Here is a 22092-nt window from a genome sequence, read left to right as displayed (position 1 = left end):
GCTTCTCTTTATTCTAAGAGTAGTTGAGGATGTCATCTATGAACACCACCACAAACTTATCCAAATAGGGGCAGAAAATGCAGTTCATGTACTCCATGAAGACTATTGGAGCATTAGTCACTCCAAATGGCATCACTACATACTTATAATGTCCATATCTCGATCAGAATGTTGTCTTCTGGACGTCCTCTGGTTTGACTAAGATCTGATGGTATCTAGACCTTAAGTAAATCTTAGAAAACACACATGCCCCTCTCAACTGATATAGCAGATCATCAATCCTTAGCAACGGGTACTTGTTCTTTATTGTCAGTTTGTTGAACTATCGGTAATCCACACAAAGCCAAGAGCTTCCATCCTTCTTCTTCACTAATAACAACGAAGCTCCCCACGGTGAGGCACTAGGTCTGATGAATTTCTTCTCTAGCAAATCATCGATCTGCTTTTTCAACTCTACTAGTTATGCCAGTGTCATTCTGTACGAGGCCGCTGATATTGGACCTGCCCCAAGGACTACATCAATAGAGAAATCTATATCCATGCTGGGTGGTAACTCGAGTATCTCATCTGGAAACACGTCAGCATATTCATCCACCCCTGGAATTCTTCTGTGCTTTTTCTTTCATCTATCACAAAACAAGTAGCTCATCCCTTCATCTCTTTCACTACCTCCTGCGATGATATTAACTCTACCCCTTGTGTCTCTAGGAATACCACTCTGCGCCGTCCACAATTAATCACGACATGGTTGATAGACAGCCAGTCCATTCCCAATATTACTTCCAACCCCTGTAAAGGCAAGCATATAAGATTCACCTTGAATCTTTGGCCTTCTACTTCCAACGAGCATCCAACACAGGCAAAATTGGTTGAAACTTTTCCAGATGCTGGTGTCGAGACTATTAACTCGTATCCCAGGTCACGAGTCGACAATCCTAGTTTCTCCACACAGTCATGAGATATGAAGGAGTGCGAAGCTCCTGAGTCAAACAACACTAACACACTGTTACCAAACAATAAGTAGTAGTCTAGAATGAGGTTACCTGACCGGGTGACCTCGGTGCTGGACATGGTGAATACCCGACTTGTTGCTCTCAGTCTCTCAGATGAAGGTGGTTGAGATCGTGATCAAGGGGCAGTCTTCTTATTAGGACACTTATTAGCAAACTGCCCCAGCTGATCACATGCATAGCACTTGCGAGTGCTAACACTGCTCCCTCCACTGCTTGCCGGTCTAATGCAATCCCTCCTCATGTGCTCTCCTTCACAATTATAGCACCTTAACTTCTGCGAGGATGATGAAGGTCTACTGTAGGGCTTCTTTTGTTGTCTTCCCTCTGCACTATTTTTCTGAGGTCGGGTGACCCGACTAGGACCCATCTCAAGCTGCTCCACACTTTTGGCCTGCTCGACCAAAACTTGAAATTCTCTAACTCTCAAAGGCACTATGAATAGTCGTAGTTCATGTTTTAAGCCGCCTTCAAATTTCCTGCAACGCCACTCCTCGGTGACTGCCTACGAGTAGAACCTCGCTAGGTACTCAAACCTCTCCACATATTGCACCGACAAGTTCCCCTATTGCAGAATGAGGAACTCGGCCTCGCGCTCATGTTTAGCGCTATCAGGGAAATACTTCTCCAGGAACCTCCTCCTGAAGCTGGTCTACGTCACCTCCTCCTCTCGTGTCTGCATTTGTTTCTGCATCCCCATCCACCAGTATTCTACCTCGGTCACCAATAGGAAGGTGGCAAAGGTGAGCTTCTGAGCCTCGGTGCACTCTATCACCCTGAAAATCTTTTCGCATTCTCGCAGCCATGCATCTGCCTCATCTGGGGTGGCTTTCCCAGTGAATTTTGCTGGCTTATGGCGCATAAAATCCTCCATTATCACAGGTCTGACAGGTGGAATCATGGCTCTCGGTTGCGCTGCAATAGGCTGCATCACATCTACCATCCTGTGGATTGCATTCGCAATTTCATCAACTCCAGCCGCATTTCTACGCCTCCTGTTTGCCATTGCATGTGCACTCCACATTGTTCAACTGTTAACATTAAAAAACTCAAAATTATAACAAAGACTATTAATCACTAACAATCAATAACACACAACATGAGTTTACAGACAAAACGCGATAAACTCACTCCCCAAGTTCCCCAAAAACTCGAAACATTTGCTTTGATACCAAATGTAACATCCCTAAGAAATATTACTTCATTAAATAAATAAGTAAATAGTTGAAATTCAAAAGTCACAATATTATTATTCCCAAACGCGGGAAAAATTAAAATAATATCCAAGGCGCCAAGATTTAAATGAAATTAAAACATAATGTCGTTACAATTTCCAAAATTCAATGACATAAAGGAAAACATAGTAAAATCCCTAGCTCTAGTACCTAAAGCTAGCCCTCATTCCATCGTTTGTGCATCCACAGCATCACCTGTATCATCATCTACTCCCGTGTAACGAATCACACGATTATCACCAATAACAAACAGAAAGGGTGAGCTTATAAAATTAGAAATAACATATAAAATAACAGAATATAAGAAAGACACCCATCTTATTCACCCTAATTAGTTCTTGGCCAAGACCTTAATCCCCAAAGCTTTTCCAGCCTTTATAACACACAAGTAGTTAGCCTTGGACTCAGGATTTATGATGCTCACACGAACCTGCCCACTCGTGGTCTTGCCTCTATGAACCTACCCACTCGTAGTCCTGCTCTATGAACCTCCCCGCTCGTAGTCTTGTTCTACGGACCTACCCGCCCGTAGTCCAACACATGTGATCCACCAGCTACGTACCTCCCTGCACGCAGCATCTCTCAAGTGTGAGCACGGAACATACGAACCTACCTCACTCGTATCCTCACACGAGAGTAACTAATTATGAACCTCCCCGCTCATATCATCACATGTTCACCACCATCCATGAACCTACCCGCTCATGGCATAACATCTCCTTATCCAAGTATAGCATCATTGCTTAAACGCAACACACACAAGTCACAGTCTGCAACATTATCGCCTGGCGCAACCAGGCGACACTAGTGCAGACCGCTTGGCGGATCACCTCTGCCGCCAGGCGCCAGTTGATTTCAGAATCTTTGTTTTAAGGTCTATCGCCTGGCGGATCACACCTTGCCGCCAGGTGCCATGCGGTGCAGGGACCCCCTCGCTGGTCCTATCGTCTGGCAGGCATCAGTAGGCCGTCAGGCGCCACACTAGTAGCTCAGATCTTTGCTGATTTTATGTAAGACTCGAGAAAAAAATTAGACTAAAGAGAAACATATGGACATAATTAGTGGCTTGATTAATATTGTTGATTTATTTAATTTATTTAGGTTATTAAATTATGAAATATAAAATAATTATTATTTGAGTGATTTAAGTTATTTTTGTATTATTAATAATTATTAAGTGATATAAGTTATTGTTTTATTTATTTTAAATTTTAATATCATATATAATGTTACGAATATGTGTATATAAATAATTGGTGCATTATATTTTATGAGAATGCGTATATTTCAGTGGCTAGCGCTTTGAGTTGTGTGTGCAGATTCCTAGGTTCAAACATATCCCAACTAATATATTGGATTAAATTAGTTTTTCTCTTTCCTTATTTATTTGGTTGTGGGGCCCACAAAGAATTCTTTTGTTTCTCTCTCCTCAAGTTGTTTAACTTACCTGAAGTGAATGTTGCATGGGTGTATCTTTCATTCATTTATATATATATATATATATATATATATATATATATATATATATATATATATATATATATATATATTTCTCCTAAAATCAGTTTAAAGGTTAGGGTTATTGGTTTATAAACATGTACTGGCACATTATAGATAGAGAATAAAAATGGTTAAATCATATATTTTATTGGTTTAAATATAAACATTAAAGATTAGAAATAATAAGAAATAAAAACTAGTTTTAAATATTAGGGTTTTAAGAGGGAGAAAAGGAGAGTTGGAGAAATGGGAGAATCATAGAGAGTGAAAGAGGAGGCTGCCGGAATGAAGAAACATGTAGCAAAGAGACCATTAGGTAGGGGAAGCCGACCTTGCTTTCTTTTATTTTTTCATCTCTTATTTTCTTGTTGCTTGATTAATGAAGTTGACTATGTTTTTCCTTTTGTTCTACGTGTGATTATGTTTGAAGAGTTCTTGATGTTGAAACTTATTTGTTGGGGGGTTATTTTTCGTTCCCACGGTTTGACGAATGCCATGAGTGTTTGGGGTGTTGATTACCTTTGAATGCATGGTGTCTAGTTTCCTTCTTCGGTTTCACTAGCGTTTCATATTCACGTTTGGATATTTTAGGGGATACTCATGCATAAGTTTTTGGTTTTAAGTTGGTGGTGGCTTTGCTTCTGTTAAGTGATGCATGTATTTCATTGTGGGATTCGTTTCTTTAGGTCTTCACCGTGAGCGTGGTGGAGTGTTTTCAGAATGTGTGGGCGTTATGTATGGTTCATGGTGGATGAGTGCAGCGGGTTGACAGTGTGGCAAATAACGTGCTGCATGAAGTTGTATTAGGTTAATCATAGTGCATTTTGTGTTGCATGAGGTTGGTTTCTTTTCATTTATTTCCAAGCTTGGTTTGTTGTGGGTGTAGTTTTGAGTGCATGCATGTAGGAGTGGAGTTATGTGTGTGTAGAGCGTGAGATCGTGGGCTGTTGGATGTGCAGGTTTTCCTTTTAATTTCACACCATATGTAAAGTTCCCATATTAAAGCTTTGGTTTATATGAGTACTTTCTCTCACATGTTCTTTTCCCGTTAAGTGTGGGGTGCATGGGCTCTTTTTATACTTCCTCTTACTTCCTTTATAACCACCATATGGATTTGCTTTTCTTTGTTTTCTCTTTCTATTCTCTTTCCATTAAACATGTACCGTACCTAGCCAAACTCAACCAAGTAAACAGTATACACATCGAAACCACCCAGCATCTAGTACCCGGACACCACCAGCACAAGTCATCTAGGCAGGTAGCCGGTCGAGACCGACTACTTGCCTAGAACGTTAACTAACATCGATGCCTCGCCTTCAATAGGCCTCTAGGGCTTGTTTTGGGGCCCAGGCCCACTCATGGCCCAAGCTGGGACCCAAGTCAAAACCCAGCCCATGCGATGGTCAAAAGTCATTAATGTTCTATAAATACACGTGGACCCCATCATTTAAAGGTACGCATTCATTAATCACTGATTTGACCCTCTGAGAGCTTTGACTTACTTGAGCTTCGGAGATTCTTCTGCAGGTAACCCCTCCTGGGTTCAAGCCGACATGTATCGAATGGGCAGAGGCCAACTGAAGAGATAGCGGACTACATGGTAAGGTGATACTCGTGCCTAACTTATCTTATTTGTCCCTCTGCAGGAACAATTGGCGCCCACCGTGGGACTCGAGACGAACACCTTTAGTACCCGTTTTTCTCTGAAGATGGTTTCTACCCGTAGCAAAGCTGGAGCTAGCAAGCAAGTGGACGCTGGTCCCTCTGGACCTTCCGACATCACCCCTGACTTGGCTGCCATCTTAGACGGCCAGGTGAAGATGCAACAGGAGCTCGCAGACCCGAAGAAGCGCAACGCTGAAGAAATGGAAGCGCTTAAACAAGAGAACTCCCGCCTCAGAAGGAAGATCGAGGCAGATGCCAACCTGAAGGGAAAAGCCAAAGAGACCTCTGAAGCTGTGAAGTCTCCGGCCTTCCAGCCTACAGAGGAAGAAAGTGAATACAATCCCACCCCCCACACCTTCACCACCACCCAACAGACACCCGTTACCTCTACCCATCCTCACCACTTTCCATCCGGTCAACCGGGGCTCACCGCACCCCCAACTCCCGCCACCACCCTCCCTACCACCCATATCCCCTACAACATACCCACCACCCTCCATACCACACATGTCCCACCCTACAACCCACAGTACCTTCCCACAACCCACATTCCTCCTCACAACATCACCTCCACCTTTCCCGCTATGATCACCCACCCACCCCCACCCCACATTCCCCCCCCCCCTCACCAGCCCAGACGCCGCCACCCATTCACCGATTTTATCGCTACCACCCCTCTCCCGGCCCAGTGGGAACCGTTCAACCTCGATCGCTACACTGGCGAAACCGACCCCGATGAACACCTGAAAGTGTACATCACACACGTTGCCCTATATACATCCCAAGACGCAGTCTTCTGCAAAGCTTTCCCCACAACCCTCAAAGGCCCCGCCCTAGAATGGTTTACCACCCTCCCACCCTACTCAATTGATAATTTCGACACCCTTTCCCACATGTTTTCCACACATTTCGCCGGCAGTCGCCCACACCAAACCACCACCATATCCCTACTGGGCATCAGACAGGAGCCCAATGAACCACTCAGAAAGTTCATCGATCGCTTCAGTAAAGCAGCCCTTCGCACACCACACCTCAATCAGGAAATGATACTCCAATGTATGACCCTCACCCTACAACCCGGACCCTTCGCCAACAATGTATACCTCCACCCACCCACATCCATGCATGAACTCAAGCTGCGCGCAGCTGGCTACGTTCGCATGGAAGAAATGCAAACTCTTCACACCAAATTGTGTAGCGACTATGCCGCCAACACCTCCAACCCCACCCCCAATCCCACCCCACAGCCTCACCCGCGCCCTGACACTCGCCCACGTGAACCCCGCCAACCTCGTTTCACCAGATACGCCCCACTCACAGTAGCCCGCTCCCGCATCCTAGACGAGGCCCTCCAGGCTGACCTCCTCCCCCCACCATGAAAGACAACCACCCCTCCTAACGCCGACATGACCAAGTATTGTCGGTACCACCGCAACCACGACCATACTACAGAAGAGTGCAAAGCGCTCCAGGATAAGATCGAAGAACTGGTACGCGCCGGCCATTTTCGCCGCTTCATCCGCAGGGATGACCACGCCTCCTCCTCCCGCACCCGCCACCCTCCACGACACGACCACAGACGACACCCAAGCGGTACCCACCACAGTAACCACCCCACCCAACCCGATGACCAACAACCACAACCCGCTTCCACCAACATTACCCCTGCCGACCCCCCCTTACGAGGCACCATTAACACCATCTCTGGTGGCTTCGCAAGCGGAGGCTCCACCTCTTCCGCCAGAAAGAAACACCTCCGCCACATACAATCCATCAACCACATCACCCAATCCCATCACAGACGACGTATGCCCCCCATCGTATTCACAGATGACGACTTCCATGGCCTCGACCACCAGCAAGACGACCCCATGGTCATCATAGTTGAAATTGAAAACTACGCCGTCAAGAAAGTCCTGGTAGATCAAGGCCGCTCCGTTGACATCCTCTACTGGACTACCTACCAAAAGCTACAACTCCCCGACACCGCCATGATACCGTATGATGAGCCCATATACGGCTTTTCTGGCGAACAAGTATCCACCCGGGGCTACATAGACCTCCATACCGTCTTTCGGGAAGGAATCCAAACAAAAACAATCCCAATCCGCTTCCTTATAGTCGACGCACCCACATCCTACAACATACTCCTGGGCCGTCCTTCCCTCAACACCCTTGGTGCAGTCGTCTCCACCCCGCATTTGGCCATGAAGTTCCCAGCACCATCCGGTGACATCCTAACCATCCACTGTGATCAACGTTTGGCACGCGAATGCTACATGGCAAGCTTAAGGCCCCAACTCCCAATCAAATAGACAAACCACATCGAGCAACCACCTAATTCCCGCATAGCCCTATCCGGCGAGGACCTTGACCCCAGAATAGGTCGGGATGCCCGCCTCGAACCAGTCGAGGACACAACCCCTCTGGAACTCCCCAACGGCCATTCCATCAACTTGGGCACTGGTTTAAATCTTGATGAACGTGCCACAATTACACCCATCCTCACAAACAACACGGATCTCTTCGCTTGGTCAGCCGCCGACCTCCCTGGGGTAGACCCTAAAGTCGCATCCCACAAGCTCTCGATATACAAAGAAGCCCGCTACGTATCCCAGAAAAAATGCAAACTTGGGGAAGAACGCAGACAGCCAGCCAAGATAGAAGCCGAGAAGTTGCTGAGCGCAGGATTTATAGATGAAGCGCAGTACACCACCTGGCTTCCTAACGTTGTCTTGGTGAAGAAAGCCAATGGTAAATGGCGGATGTGCGTGGACTACACAGACCTGAACAAGGCGTGCCCTCGCGACGCCTACCTCCTACCCAACATCGACCGCCTCGTAGACGGCGCGGCAGGAAATAAAGTACTTAGCTTTTTGGACGCATACTCAGGTTATAACCAAATACCCATGGCCACAGCAGACATGCACAAGACCGCCTTCATCACAGATGATGCCAACTACTTCTATAGAGTCATGCCCTTTGGCCTCAAAAACGTTGGGGCAACCTACCAGCGGCTAATGGACAAAGTCTTCAGCCACCTCACAGGACACTGTGTCGAAGTTTACGTCGATGACATGGTCGTCAAGTCCCCGAGCCATCATCAGCATGCTAAAGATTTAGAGGCAGTTTTCTCCGCCCTACGCCAGTACAACCTCCGTCTAAACCCCGATAAGTGCGTATTCGGCGTCGACCGGGGTAAATTCCTCGGTTTCATGTTAACCCAACGCGGCATAGAAGTTAACCCCGAAAAATGCAAGGCCATCATCGAGATGCGTAGCCCCACCACCATCAAGGAAGTCCAGCGACTAATTGGCCGCCTCACGGCTATATCTCGCTTCCTGCCAAAACTAGCAGAACAAACTCAACCCATAATTCAGCTCCTAAAGAAATCCGCCCGGTTCACGTGGACTGAAGATTGTGAACAAATCTTCCTCAAGCTCAAAACATCCCTAACCTCACCCCCCATCCTCCGCAAACCCGACATCAGCCAACCCCTGCTAGTATACATCACGGCCACCGATCACACCGTCAGTGCTGCCCTTGTCCAAGAAGCAGAAGGCACGCAGCATCCTGTTTACTTTGTAAGCAGGACACTACAAGATCCTGAAACCAGATACCAAATGGTAGAGAAACTAGCTTTGTCCTTGGTCCACACCGCACGCCGCTTACGCCCGTATTTTCAAAACCACACCATAACCGTCAAGACCGATTACCCAATTCAAAAAATACTACAAAAACCAGATTTAGCCGGACGCATGTCATCATGGGCCGTGGAGCTCTCCGAATTCAACATCCGCTATGAACCACACGGCCCCATCAAAGCCTAATGTCTCTTAGACTTCGTCAACGACCTACAGCAAGCACCTACTGAGGACCAATGGACGCTTCATGTAGATGGCTCCTCGAACCCAAGGGGTGCTGGTGCCGGCATCGTACTGGAGGGCCCCAACGACATCCTCATTGAGAAATCTCTCCACTTCGCTTTCAAAACATCGAATAATCAAGCCGAATACGAAGCTATCCTCGTCGGGCTCTCTCTAGCCCGTGAAGTCGGCGTCAAAAGGTTAACATGCAAAACCGACTCCAAACTCACCGTAGGTCACCTGAACGACGAGTTCCAAATCAAAGACCCCATCCTCCAACAATATTACCATCTGGTACGCGCAATCATCCAATCCGCCTTTGAACAAGTCCGCGTCGAACACATACCCAGAACCGACAATGTCAGAGCCGACATTCTTTCCAAATTAGCCAGCACCAAACTCAAAAACCGTAACCGGTCCTTGCTACAACAAACACTATCCACACCCTCCGTTACACACACTTGCCAAACGTTAACACACACCCCATCAAACAGTATCACCCCCACCCAAAACCCAAACTGGACCACCCCTTACATTCAGTACCTCAAAACCGGCAACCCCCCTGCCGACGTGGACAAAACTTGGCTGGCCAAGGTCGCCAGGTACACTATGGTAGGTGACGACCTCTACAAACGCGGATACGGCCAACCCCTACTTAAATGTGTCACGCCAGAACAAGCCCAGTACGTCATTAAGGAACTACACGAAGGAATCTGTGGTTATCATTCAGGCGCGCGCACCATGGCCACAAGAATTCTCAGAGCCGGGTACTTCTGACCCACAATAGAGGCAGACTGCCAAGACTACGTCAAGAAATGTAAACCATGCCAGAAGCACAGCAACCTTATACATCAAAAACAAGAACAGTTACACCACATATTGTCCCCCTGGCCATTCGCTAAATGGGGAATGGACATCCTAGGTCCTTTCACACCCGGCAAAGGACAGGTTAAGTTCCTAATCGTAGCCGTTGACTACTTCACCAAATGGATTGAAGCCAAGCCATTGACCACCATCACGGCCCAACAGGTCCAGCAGTTTGTGTGGAAGGATGTCATATGCAGATATGGTATACCGCATACCATCATAACAGACAACGGCCGACAATTCATTGACAAGGAGTTAGCAAAATTCTACACCGGTTTAGGCATCAAACATATCACAAGTTCTGTAGAACACCCACAGACCAATGGGCAAGCGGAAGCGGCAAACAAAGTTATCCTCGTAGAACTGCGTAAAAGATTGGATACTGCTAAAGGCCGATGGCCGGAAGAATTAATTGAAGTGCTATGGGCCTACAGATGCACCCCTCAATCGTCAACAAATGAATCCCCTTTCAGCCTAGTCTACGGCGCAGACGCCATGATACCAGTAGAAATTGGCGAACCATCCCTGCGCCGAGAGCTGTACGACCCAACTCACAACCACCAGAACATGGCCTTACATCTCAACCTCCTTCCCGAACTCAGAGAAAAAGCCCAAATACGCAATCTCGCCGCCAAACAACGAGCTGCCAGGAAATATAATGCAAACCTGCAACCACGATCGTTTGTCATAGGAGACCTAGTATGGAGAATGGCCAGCAGTGCTAGAAAGAAGGATGGCAAGTTCTCCGCCAATTGGGATGGCCCATACCGCATACGAGAAGACGTAGGAGGTGGGGCTTATCGCCTAGAGCAACTATCTGGGGAAGAAATCCCCAACACATGGAATGTATCCCACCTCAAGTTCTACTTCAGTTGAACATGTACCATAAGCGAATCGATACTTGTAACCACGGGTGTACTCTTTTCCCTCACTTGGTCTTTTTTCCCTAAGGAGGGTTTTGGCCAAGGAGGTTTTAACGAGGCACCCCTATTTGAATAAATAAAATGAGTGGTTCCCTACTTTATGACTCTACACTACTTTACTCGTGGCTAATTCGTTTAAGTTCCCCACCCTTACCACAAGTAAGCGGCCTGGGTCGAACACCCTTTACTCGTGGCTAATTCGTTTAAGTTCCCCACCCTTACCACAAGTAAGCGGCCTGGGTCGAACACCCTTTACTCGTGGCTAATTCGTTTAAGTTCCCCACCCTTACCACAAGTAAGCGGCCTGGGTCGAACACCCTTTACTCGTGGCTAATTCGTTTAAGTTCCCCACCCTTACCACAAGTAAGCGGCCTGGGTCGAACACCCTTTACTCGTGGCTAATTCGTTTAAGTTCCCCACCCTTACCACAAGTAAGCGGCCTGGGTCGAACACCCTTTACTCGTGGCTAATTCGTTTAAGTTCCCCACCCTTACCACAAGTAAGCGGCCTGGGTCGAACACCCTTTACTCGTGGCTAATTCGTTTAAGTTCCCCACCCTTACCACAAGTAAGCGGCCTGGGTCGAACACCTTTTACTCGTGGCTAATTCATTTAAGTTCCCCACCCTTACCACAAGTAAGCGGCCTGGGTCGAACACCCTTTACTCGTAGCTAATTCGTTTAAGTTCCCCACCCTTACCACAAGTAAGCGGCCTGGGTCGAACACCCCCAATTTACAAAACCGAATTTACAAAACATCACATACATCACCCCTAATCATAACGCACCCCTATCGCACAGGTTATCGGCATCCAATAAAACACAGCATACACAAAACATTCATCATGTTAAAAAACAAACAATGTACGAGTTATTACAGACATAGTGTGCGAATTATTACAGACATAATTCCAGTTTTTAAATTATAAACATTAAAGATCCTATGCCGCTTTGTTCTTATCAGCCTCCACGGTCACGTCCGCATCTTTCTCTTCCTCGGCCGCCTCATTCCCAACCTCTTCCCCACCCTCTTCATCCTCCCCTACCAACTTTCTGCCAACCACATCTTTATCCACATCGAATCTTGAATCCAGGGCATCCACATCCTTATAGAAGAAAGTCGCCTGCCGCAACCCCTTCTCGAAACCATTTATATGCTCCTGGATAACGCTGTTCTTCAAGTCATCCAACTCCCCAACAGCTCCGTCATACTTGTCCTTTAAATCCTCATAGTCTTCTTCCAGCTCCCCTATACGCTTGTTCAGCTTCTCCTCAGAATCTAAACAACGCACTTTCCATGACGCCAACCTCTTCCTCTCAGCTTCCCACCCTTCCTTCTCCTTCTCTAGCGCTGCCTTCTCCTCCGCAAGCTTGTCCACCTTACCCTGCAACTCCCCCACCTCCTTCACTTCCCTTCTGTAAAGGGACCCCACACGTCGACCCAAAACTAATGCCTTACTTCCAAACTCAACCATTGTCCTCACGATATGATCGACCTCCATGTTATCGATAGAGTTCACAATAGTGTCCGGGAGATTGATCGAGATATCCTTCCTCACGGATATCTCCGGCAACTCAATCAGCCCGGCCTCCGGCAACTTCTCCCCGCTAGCCGATCCCGCCCCACTAGCTGACCCAAGGATAGCTGCCCTTATTTTCTTCACGTCCTTACCCTTCCCAGGTCGAGGCGGGAGCTCAGCTCTTCTCTTCATTCCGCCATGTACATGAACTTCCACAACGGACTCCTGCAAATTTGGAACACCAGCTTTCCCAGCCTCCTTGGCCTTGGCGGCCATCTCCTTCCTCAGCGATTGAAAAAGCGCCAAGTTCTTCTTACCAGATTGCGCCATATGCCCTGCAATAACATATCACAACTCGGATCAAAACAACTTAGCATCATTAACACAGCTTAAGTAATAAACAGATACCTTCAATATCTATTATCGGATGCACCGAATTATAAACCCTAACTAGGCCCTTAGTGGGCAATTTATCCACAAATCTCAACAATATCCCCACCACCTCCTTGTCTCCAGCCGACAACTCCTCCACACCCATATCTTTGTAACGAGAAGGATTATTGGTCCAACTAAAAGGGAACTTGGTACTCCCATCTGCATTCAGAAAATACGGCTCACCTCCGTCCTTCACTACGACCTTGAAGTACCCGTCTTTGAAGTGCTTGAAAGATTGGGAGAATGCATCCATTCTGCTAATGCTAGGACGACTGATTAAAGAAAGCCAAGTAGCCGGCCTCCGGGGTCTGGTATCATAAAAATACAAGAATGCATAGGGGGGAGGCTCCAAGTACAACGACTCGCATAGAATGCGGAAGGCCTGTAAGTAAGCCCAACTATTAGGGTGTAGCTGAGTAGGCGCCACATTCAACGCCCGCAGCACGCCCATAGTGAAGTCATCGAAGGGTAGTCGTACGTGAAGCTGAGAAAAATGGCACATATACATATAAAAGAACTTCTCAGTAGCCCCTTCTTGCCCGTGGCATACCCGGTCGATGGCGCTCACCCTTTCCAGCGAAACAATATCTCCGCTGACCCCCCTAGACATGACGGGTGTACAGTTTAGCCAAGAGTTTAACAGGCGAGACCACCTAAACAGTGATGACTGGTCACGAACATCAGCAGCGACCCATGCATAACCGCCCTTGGCCGGCCAGTTACTCTCCTCCAGTTCCTCATGAGGATCCTCTCGAACTTCCCTCACCACCTTCATCGGCATTCCGCTTGTACCAACTCCAACACTCATACCTTCTCCACCAAGCCGGTCATCCCTACTCCTATCCGACTCAGTACTTTGACTACTACTAGACGCAGATAACGATGTGCTATCGCTACTAGACATACCTGTTTTCGTTTTTACGGAAAGATGTCGGCTGAATTTGGGAACTATTCGGACAATATGATGCGCAAAAGATCCCTGAATTCGAAACTCTCGCAAATGAACCAAGTAAACCCTCAGCTGCTTTCAAACCCATATTTATAGTCCACGATCCCAAACGACTAAAACTCTTCCCGCCAAAATAAAACCCCAGACCAATCGACACCATCATTATGAAGGATATGACACCTAAAAAACGACGGCGCCAGAAATTTAACGATGTGACCACCTGACGCCCTTTCACCTACCTTTTGACACTCGCAAATCCCAAGCCTTAACACTGTTCATCACACTTAAAGGCTGGGGGACTGGTGTATCACACCTAGCCGGTTTTGCTAGCTCACCAACACATGTCATCCTTGACCGACAACCCATATCGGACAAGGCTGGGGGACTGGTGTACCGTACCTAGCCAAACTCAACCAAGTAAACAGTATACACATCGAAACCACCCAGCATCTAGTACCCGGACACCACCAGCACAAGTCATCTAGGCAGGTAGCCGGTCGAGACCGACTACTTGCCTAGAACGTTAACTAACATCGATGCCCCGCCTTCAATAGGCCTCTAGGGCCTGTTTTGGGGCCCAGGCCCACTCATGGCCCAAGCTGGGACCCAAGTCAAAACCCAGCCCATGCGATGGTCAAACGTCATTAATGTTCTATAAATACACGTGGACCCCATCATTTAAAGGTACGCATTCATGAATCACTGATTTGACCCTCTAAGAGCTTTGACTTACTTGAGCTTCGGAGATTCTTCTGCAGGTAACCCCTCCTGGGTTCAAGCCGACATGTATCGAATGGGCAGAGGCCAACTGAAGAGATAGCGGACTACATGGTAAGGTGATACTCGTGCCTAACTTATCTTATTTGTCCCTCTGCAGGAACAAAACACATGAGTGTTAGTTTCTCTTTCTTCCATTTTTCTCTCTTTCACGTAAAGCTTAATTTAGATTAGAGTTACGATGGGTTGTTTCTTGGTGGGACCCATAGGACTTTTGTTTTGTTTTCCCTTTCAATTTATGGTGCAGGTTCTTCCTCATACCAACACGGGCATTACTTTTCTCTTTGTTCCTTTTTACTTGGCTATTTCACGTAATGCATGGAAACTACACTTGAATAGGTGGGCCACACATATATGTTTGGGTTCTTTAAGTATGTAGATGGTGTAGTGTTTTTCGGAAAAGATGTCTCACGGTTTTAAAAGGTGTGGTTGGTGCATGGGTGGGGTCACGTGTGGGGTCACCTAAAAATATGTTTCATTTTCCTTTCTCTTTTCACTCCCACGTATGAAATGCATTCCCTTTCTCATTTTTCCTTTTGTTCACCCATGGCTTTGGTGCAACCACTTATTGGTTCTTTCTCTCTTTTTGATGTTGTGTGCAGATGATTTAAATGAGTTGCTTTATATATAAAAATAGTGTAATGCATGGATGGGATTCACATGTAAATATAGTTTCTCTTTCTTCCTTGTGTTTTCTTTTTCACGTAGAATGAATGTAGTGTATGTTTTAGTGATGTATGGGGTTTGTATATTAACTTGTTTCTTCTTTCATTCTTCAAACTTTTGGTTCTCTTTAAATTCTCATACTTTTGGTTTAGTGCTTTTTATTGGGTTTTATTAATTATTTTATATTAATTAGTGTGTTGGTGACCATTGATGAGATGAGTGTGTTGTTGGCTTTACTTTTTGGCTTATATAATGTGATGGTTATTTTGTTGAACGTGAGTTATATAGCCATAGTTGCAATGTCAATGCTATTTCTTTTTCTTGGTTATATGTAATATTCTAGTTGCATGTTAGAGAATTAAAATGGTGGCTTGGTGCTTTAGTTGTTTATTGCTTTTTTTGGTTTGGAAACCACTTGTAGAGTTCATTGCTTGAATGTATTATTTGATAAGTTGACGGGTTTATCTTATGGAACTTTATATTTTCAAGCATGATATGGTGGTGTGTATTTGTTATGGAACTATTGTTATGCATGATGTGGTAGTGGGTTGTTGGCATTCGGTAATTCTCATGTGTTGTATGTTGGAAGTGTTTGCCTTGCTTGAAGAGCTCTTGTTGGAATTAAATGTTGTGTGAGGTTTTTCGTACCTAGGAACTGTAACATCCCTAAGGAATATTACTAATATTTAATAAATAAATATGAAATGAAAGTAAATACCTCATTTAAAAGAAATACATTTCTCAAAAAAATGCGGGAAAATTAAAACTTTAATACACTGTAATAAAAACAGGAGTCCATACTTCATAAAACTAAAACAATATTCACATGGCTCCCAAAGGTTACATATTTATCTCAAAATTAAAATAATAACATATAAACATAAATCCCCGGCTATCCCTCGCTCTGAGTCTATGCATCTCCTGACCCACCTGTTAAATCATCTGCTCCCGGATAACGAATCATCCGATCATCGCCACATACACACAAAAGGGTGAGCTATGCACAAGATATAAACAAAATAAATGAAATAAATATGCCACCCATCCCAAAATAACTTAATTAAATATCTCATTGTTTTCAAATTACCCATCCATGATCTCATAGTCCTTCATGAGTCATATACATGAACTAGGTCTTGGGACTTCACTGTGCTTCCACGAAACTAACTCATTGTGGTCCAACCCTATGAGCCTGTCCCGCTCATAGTCCTGCCCTATAGACTCCTCGTCTGTAGTAAATCATCCAAGTTTTCTCAACTTGGACCCCGACACGCATGCAATCACCATACTATGGACTCCTCGCCCAATAGTAGCCGACGGGAACATAACAGTTCCTTGCCCATCGTGTGCCCGACACATGTAATCACCATACTAAGGACTCCTCGCCCATTAGTAGTCGACGGGAACTCAACCAGTTCCATGCCCATCATGTGTCCAACCACCAAGCACATCCCAGACCCCTATTGGACTGTGTCCTTCAAGCCCAAACACCACACCACATGCATATACTTCCTATACTTAGGAAAAAGTAGCCAAATCACACACACAAGCACACACAAACATGGAAAATCGCATAAACTCGCTTAAGCCAGGGGCTCTCGCCAAGCTAAGCCCTCAGCCTCGCTTAGGCTAATACACCTCGCCTGAGCGAGCTTAAAACAACAACATCATCACGTTGTCTCGCTTAGGCAAGATCCTCTCGCCTGGGCGAGTCACACCTTCGCTCAAAACAACACACAAACATCGCCTAAACGAGTATTCGACAAAACAATCATCAATACACTTTGAGAACTCGCTTAGGCGAGCCACTCTCGCCTAGGCGAGAGTGTCCATCGCTCAGAACTCAAAACCTCTCGCTTGGGCGAGATGTCGCGCTCAAAACTCCCAGGTTTCCTTGTGACCTCGCCTAGGCGAGTGCCTCTCATCTGAGCGAGAGACCATATCATTCAACCCTTTTCCTGGTCGCCTAGGCGGAAAACACGAACCAGAAACCAAAGTGATACTTTGCAACTCTCGCTTGGGCGAGGGGGCCCCGCTTGGGCGAGACTTGCAAGGTTTCAAGTCTGTTCACGCATTCAATTCACCCCAACTTTGCCCAATTCACACCACAAAACAGACCAAAACAGAATTCTATCATTGCCCAACATAAAACAACGGATAGCAAACATCAATCATGTTATTTCATCCATTCATATTACCCCAATTCGAGATTGAGTCATCCTTACCAAATTCCATACTAAAACCCTCTTTATACCCAATATAAGCACAAAGACTTTTCACCCAAATGTCAAAACAACCAATTTACATTCACAGTACATAGGATACGAAAATGTACATCATTCTGAATTCATGTGAGAAAGCCAATAATTCCAAAATCATAGAACACATATAAGAGAATTTACATGCACCAAAAATAGCTCCCCTAACTTGTGATTTTGGAATGAAATTGGGAAGAAGATGATTCCTTATTCCAATACTTTGCATCAGCCCTTTGCACACTCAAACTCTCCTCTCCTTCTCTCAATTCGTGCTCCTCTCCAAAAGTCAAATTAACAACTCTAGAAACCCTCCTTCTCTCCTAAAATTTGGCTTTTATAGGTGCCTTAATAATGGGTTTAAAACTAAAACGAAAAATGGGCTTAATTATGTTTTTAATTTCCTATTCATTCTTAACTATGGTTTTTTAGCCCTTTCGCTGCTCCTCCCTCTGATTTTTACCTTTGTCCTTTCAACTCCACTCCAAGTTAGAATTAGCAAAAATAAAACCTACTTTATGTCCTACATGATTTGAACCCGTGACCCTCCAATCATAAGGCCAACACACCACCATTATGCCAATTCATATTTGGTGTTACACTCCAATCAATGTAAGTTTACAATACCAATTCCATACTCATACTTATCATTAAAATCAATAAATAAACATAACACATAATTGGCATACATAGGACTCGAACCCAAGTCCTCTCACACAAACCAAGTACTCTCAACCACTTGAGCTAGTACTTTTCCACGTCACATCAAACAATAATTAATGCCATAAAGGTGCTTTCTACCCACATTAATTAATTAATTAATTAATTAATTAATTAATTAATTTTTACGGGTCTTACAAGAACCCATTGAAGACTCTTTCGCTTGTGTGAAGTAGTGGAAAGGGGTCTTCTTCGCCTGTGTGAAGCAGTGGTAGAGGATTGGTTCGTGTGTTGTACTCTCTCGCCTGTGTGAAGCAGTGGGGAAGGGATAGATGTTTCACCTTATTTCGGCTCGTTGCGAGTATAGTGCCCGGTGTACGATGCATCGACGTTTTTACTCATAATTCCTTGAGGAATAAGGGAGACAGTCTGGCTACATTAAGTGGGACACATCGAACCATCTGTTCTAGGAAACTAGATGTTGTGGTGGGGTGAGAGGTCGCAGAAAACCAAAGATTGATTATAATTACTATATGTGAAGAATTAAGATGAATGTGATGTTATGCTTGGTTTGGCATGATTGATTGCATTTTGGTTAAGTGTTACTTGAATGCGATGTTGAGTATTATTGGGCATATTTTATTTGGGAATTTCTTTTATGAATATCATTCTTTATGGTTAGCTTACCCCTATTTGTTTGTTTGTGTGTTTGTTGTATGTGTGATGATCATATAACGTGTGTGTTACACGGGAGCAGATGATATTGCAGATAATCTTGGCATGGAGTAGATTGACGAGAAGCTGGGGTGGACTCGGAAGTTTTTATAATATATTTAGTTTTTTTTAAATTAGATACTAAAAATTATGTAATTTTCTTTTGATCACAAATGTTATTGGAAGTTTTTGACAAAGTGACGATTTGAATTATGTAATTTAAATCAAATTAAAAGTTTCTTTATTAGTACACTTTCAATAATAATCCTTTTCTGCTAAACGCGAAAATTTTCTAACGTTCCGTGACATCCTTAAATTGGGGTGTTACATTTTATGGCACCCATCAGATTTTCCATCATTCTCCAACAAACCTCCCAAGGTATTAACATACTCTATTCCCCCAATGGTGACTTTTGGTAACCTGTCACACTTATAAAAATCATGTACTTAATAATTCCCATTGCCAATTCCTCTAATCAAGGTTTCTAATTCACCATGGGCCTATAATAACTCCTTCAAGCTTATGGAAATGACCCAAAATCCAGTATATGCATGTCAGACACACTACTTCCGCCACACTAAAGGTATACTTACGCTTTTCCCTTAATTACCTTCTAATTCATATACACTGATCCCCAACGTTTCTCATGCTAAGGTGCTCCAATTTTCCAAACCTCTAGTACTCCCTTCCACTATGTTCTGTTACCACCACAATTTCATTCTCATCTTTGGTACCCATCCTATTCCATTCATTGGCTTTGTCACAACTAACACTCGTGTCCCTTTACTCCAATACTACCAATATAATTCCATTCCAATTCACTCATAGAACTTCATTCCCAACTTCCCAAGTTAATTTCGCAAACAGTGCTCGCTCTCCACTATCACACTTATTTTAATTTCAACTGCATACACTACCCAAAACCCAATCATACTCATCCAACCAAAACGTAAGTGATCCCCAATCTTATAATAATTCAGATTCATTCACCTATTTTACATGAACTCTTCACTCCTTATGTCATATTCTAATTCAATTTACCAGGACCCAAAATTAATTAACAACATAATTTGAAGCATTTATAACAAATCACTTTGATTGGAAAATCGCAATCATCACAGAAAACCCCGAAGACAAACACCACGAAACAACACGTGCAGAAACCAAAAACATCACAAAATCACCACACGTCGCCTGGCGGGTCTCCTTCACCGCCAGGCGGATCATGACAGAACCCACTGAACTGGGCCAAATAAGATGCGTCGCCAAATGGCACACTCACGACCGCCAGGCGGTTTATGGGTAGAAACCCAGAAACTACAAAAAACAGCGTAAAAGGGTTGAATTATCATATTATTGATCATGGCAACACGCAATTCATCATACCCGAATCAAAATAATTATAAACAACTCCCCTTACCTGGAATCCTTGCTCAAATTAGAATTTGGAGGGATGTCCTTCAACCTAAAACTCTCCTAACCTTTGCTCATTATTTAAAAAGTGGCTTCCACTCCCAATTCTCTTTGCAGCCAACACCAATCTCCTAGAACTCCTCTGTCCAATGATTCACACAAAAATTCCAGGCCTCACTCTCTCTAATTTTTCTCTCTCTCAATGTTAATGCTCTCTTAATTACCCATTTAACCCATTAAAACGAAATTTGATTAGAATTTAGCTTAATGGGTATTCAATAGTCATTAACAGAATGATTTCCAGCCCCCTAAGCTGCCTCTCTTGGCTACTAGGGTTCTTAAACCCTTTCATATCCATTCCAAACGAAAATTTGGCAAAAAGAGAGTAAATTTGTTCTTAGCAAAGTTTGAACCCACAACCACTCAATCACAAAACAAGTGCGCAACCAATTCAACCAATACATGTTTCATGATAATTCCTAAAATTTTAGGATTACATTATCACTAACCACATTCAAACATATCATTAATATAACATACAATTAGCAGACATAGGACTCAAACCCAAGTCCTCCTACACATTTAGAACTCTCAATCATTTGAGCTAGTACTTTTTCACGTCATAGTACTCCGCATTAAATGCCTTAAAGACTCTTACTACCCGCATTTATTAAATAATTATTTAATTAATTATTTAAATTTCTCGGGTCTTACAGTTCTTGGATTAGTTAGGGAAAGTAGAGTATGTTTAGGTTGTGTAAGCTTTTAATGCACGAACGATTGATTTGATTTTACAATATGATGCTTTCAAATTCTAAACAAATCACGTGCAGCAATTTTTTAGACAAATGAGAACTTGCAAGATTTGTTTTGATTTTGAATGTATGATGTTATACATATATACCGAAAAATCAATGCATGCATTGGTTCCGGTGCGTTGTTTATGATGATTCATAATTACACACATGAATCATACTTGCACACATGAATCAATAAATAAATAAACGAATATATATATATATATATATATGTTCCTGCAGAGAACAAACAAGATAAGTTAGGCACAAGTGTCACCTTACCCATGTAGTCCGCTATCTCCTCAGTTGGCTTCTTCCTACTTGATACATGTCGGCTTGGACCCAGAGGGGGTTACCAGCAGAAGGGACTCCGAAGCTCAAATGAGTCAAAACTCTCAAAAAGGTCAAATCTGTGATTAATGAATGTGTACCTTTAATTACTGGGATCCACTTCTATTTATAGAGCATTAATTATGTCTGATTATTCTATAGGCCGGGCCTTGGCTTGGGCTTTGGCTGTAAGTGGGCCTGGGCCCTAGCCCAAGCCCTTAGGACCTATTGAACGCTGGTGGGTTTTCATTATACTGAGTTTATTGGAGTAGTCGGCCTAGGCTTTAATCTTACCGGGTCTGCTGGAGTAGTCGGTCTTGGCCGGCTACTTACCTTGACGGCTTGTGTTGGTTATATGAGGTGCAGGTTGTTCCTCTAGATGTTTAGGTTAGAAATGGTAAAACTTAGGCTAACTTGGCCTAGGCTGAATACTTGACTGCCTTGGTATATATGTATTGTTTACTTATTTGGTCGAGTTTGGGTAGGTGTGGTACACTAGTCCCCCAGCCTT

At 44.3% G+C, this 22092-nt stretch overlaps 1 protein-coding gene across 1 annotated transcript; it reads right to left on the bottom strand.

Moving 5' to 3' along the window:
• Positions 1–1128: 1128 nt before the first annotated feature.
• LOC114175215 (uncharacterized) lies at positions 1129–2016 on the bottom strand. Its single transcript, XM_028059978.1, has 2 exons — positions 1672–2016; positions 1129–1515 (listed from the first exon to the last, which is right to left on the bottom strand). The coding sequence occupies exons 1-2, from the start codon at positions 2014–2016 to the stop codon at positions 1129–1131; spliced, it is 732 nt and encodes a 243-aa protein (XP_027915779.1).
• Positions 2017–22092: the final 20076 nt, after the last annotated feature.

The sequence above is a fragment of the Vigna unguiculata genome, chromosome 3 (genome assembly GCF_037176805.1).
Source record: "Vigna unguiculata cultivar grain cowpea cultivar isolate G323 ecotype 2 chromosome 3, ASM3717680v1, whole genome shotgun sequence".
NCBI classification, from domain to species: domain Eukaryota; kingdom Viridiplantae; phylum Streptophyta; class Magnoliopsida; order Fabales; family Fabaceae; genus Vigna; species Vigna unguiculata.
This window is presented reverse-complemented; position numbering and strand designations above follow the sequence as displayed.

What these genes read in the sequence shown, in the direction of transcription:
- LOC114175215 (XM_028059978.1), bottom strand. Translation starts at nt 2,016, where the DNA reads ATGGCAAACAGGAGGCGTAGAAATGCGGCTGGAGTTGATGAAATTGCG. An exon ending in TGCAGACACGAGAGGAGGAG is followed by an intron (nt 1,516 to 1,671) that starts GTGACGTAGACC and finishes TTCTACTCGTAG; the next exon opens with GCAGTCACCGAGGAGTGGCG.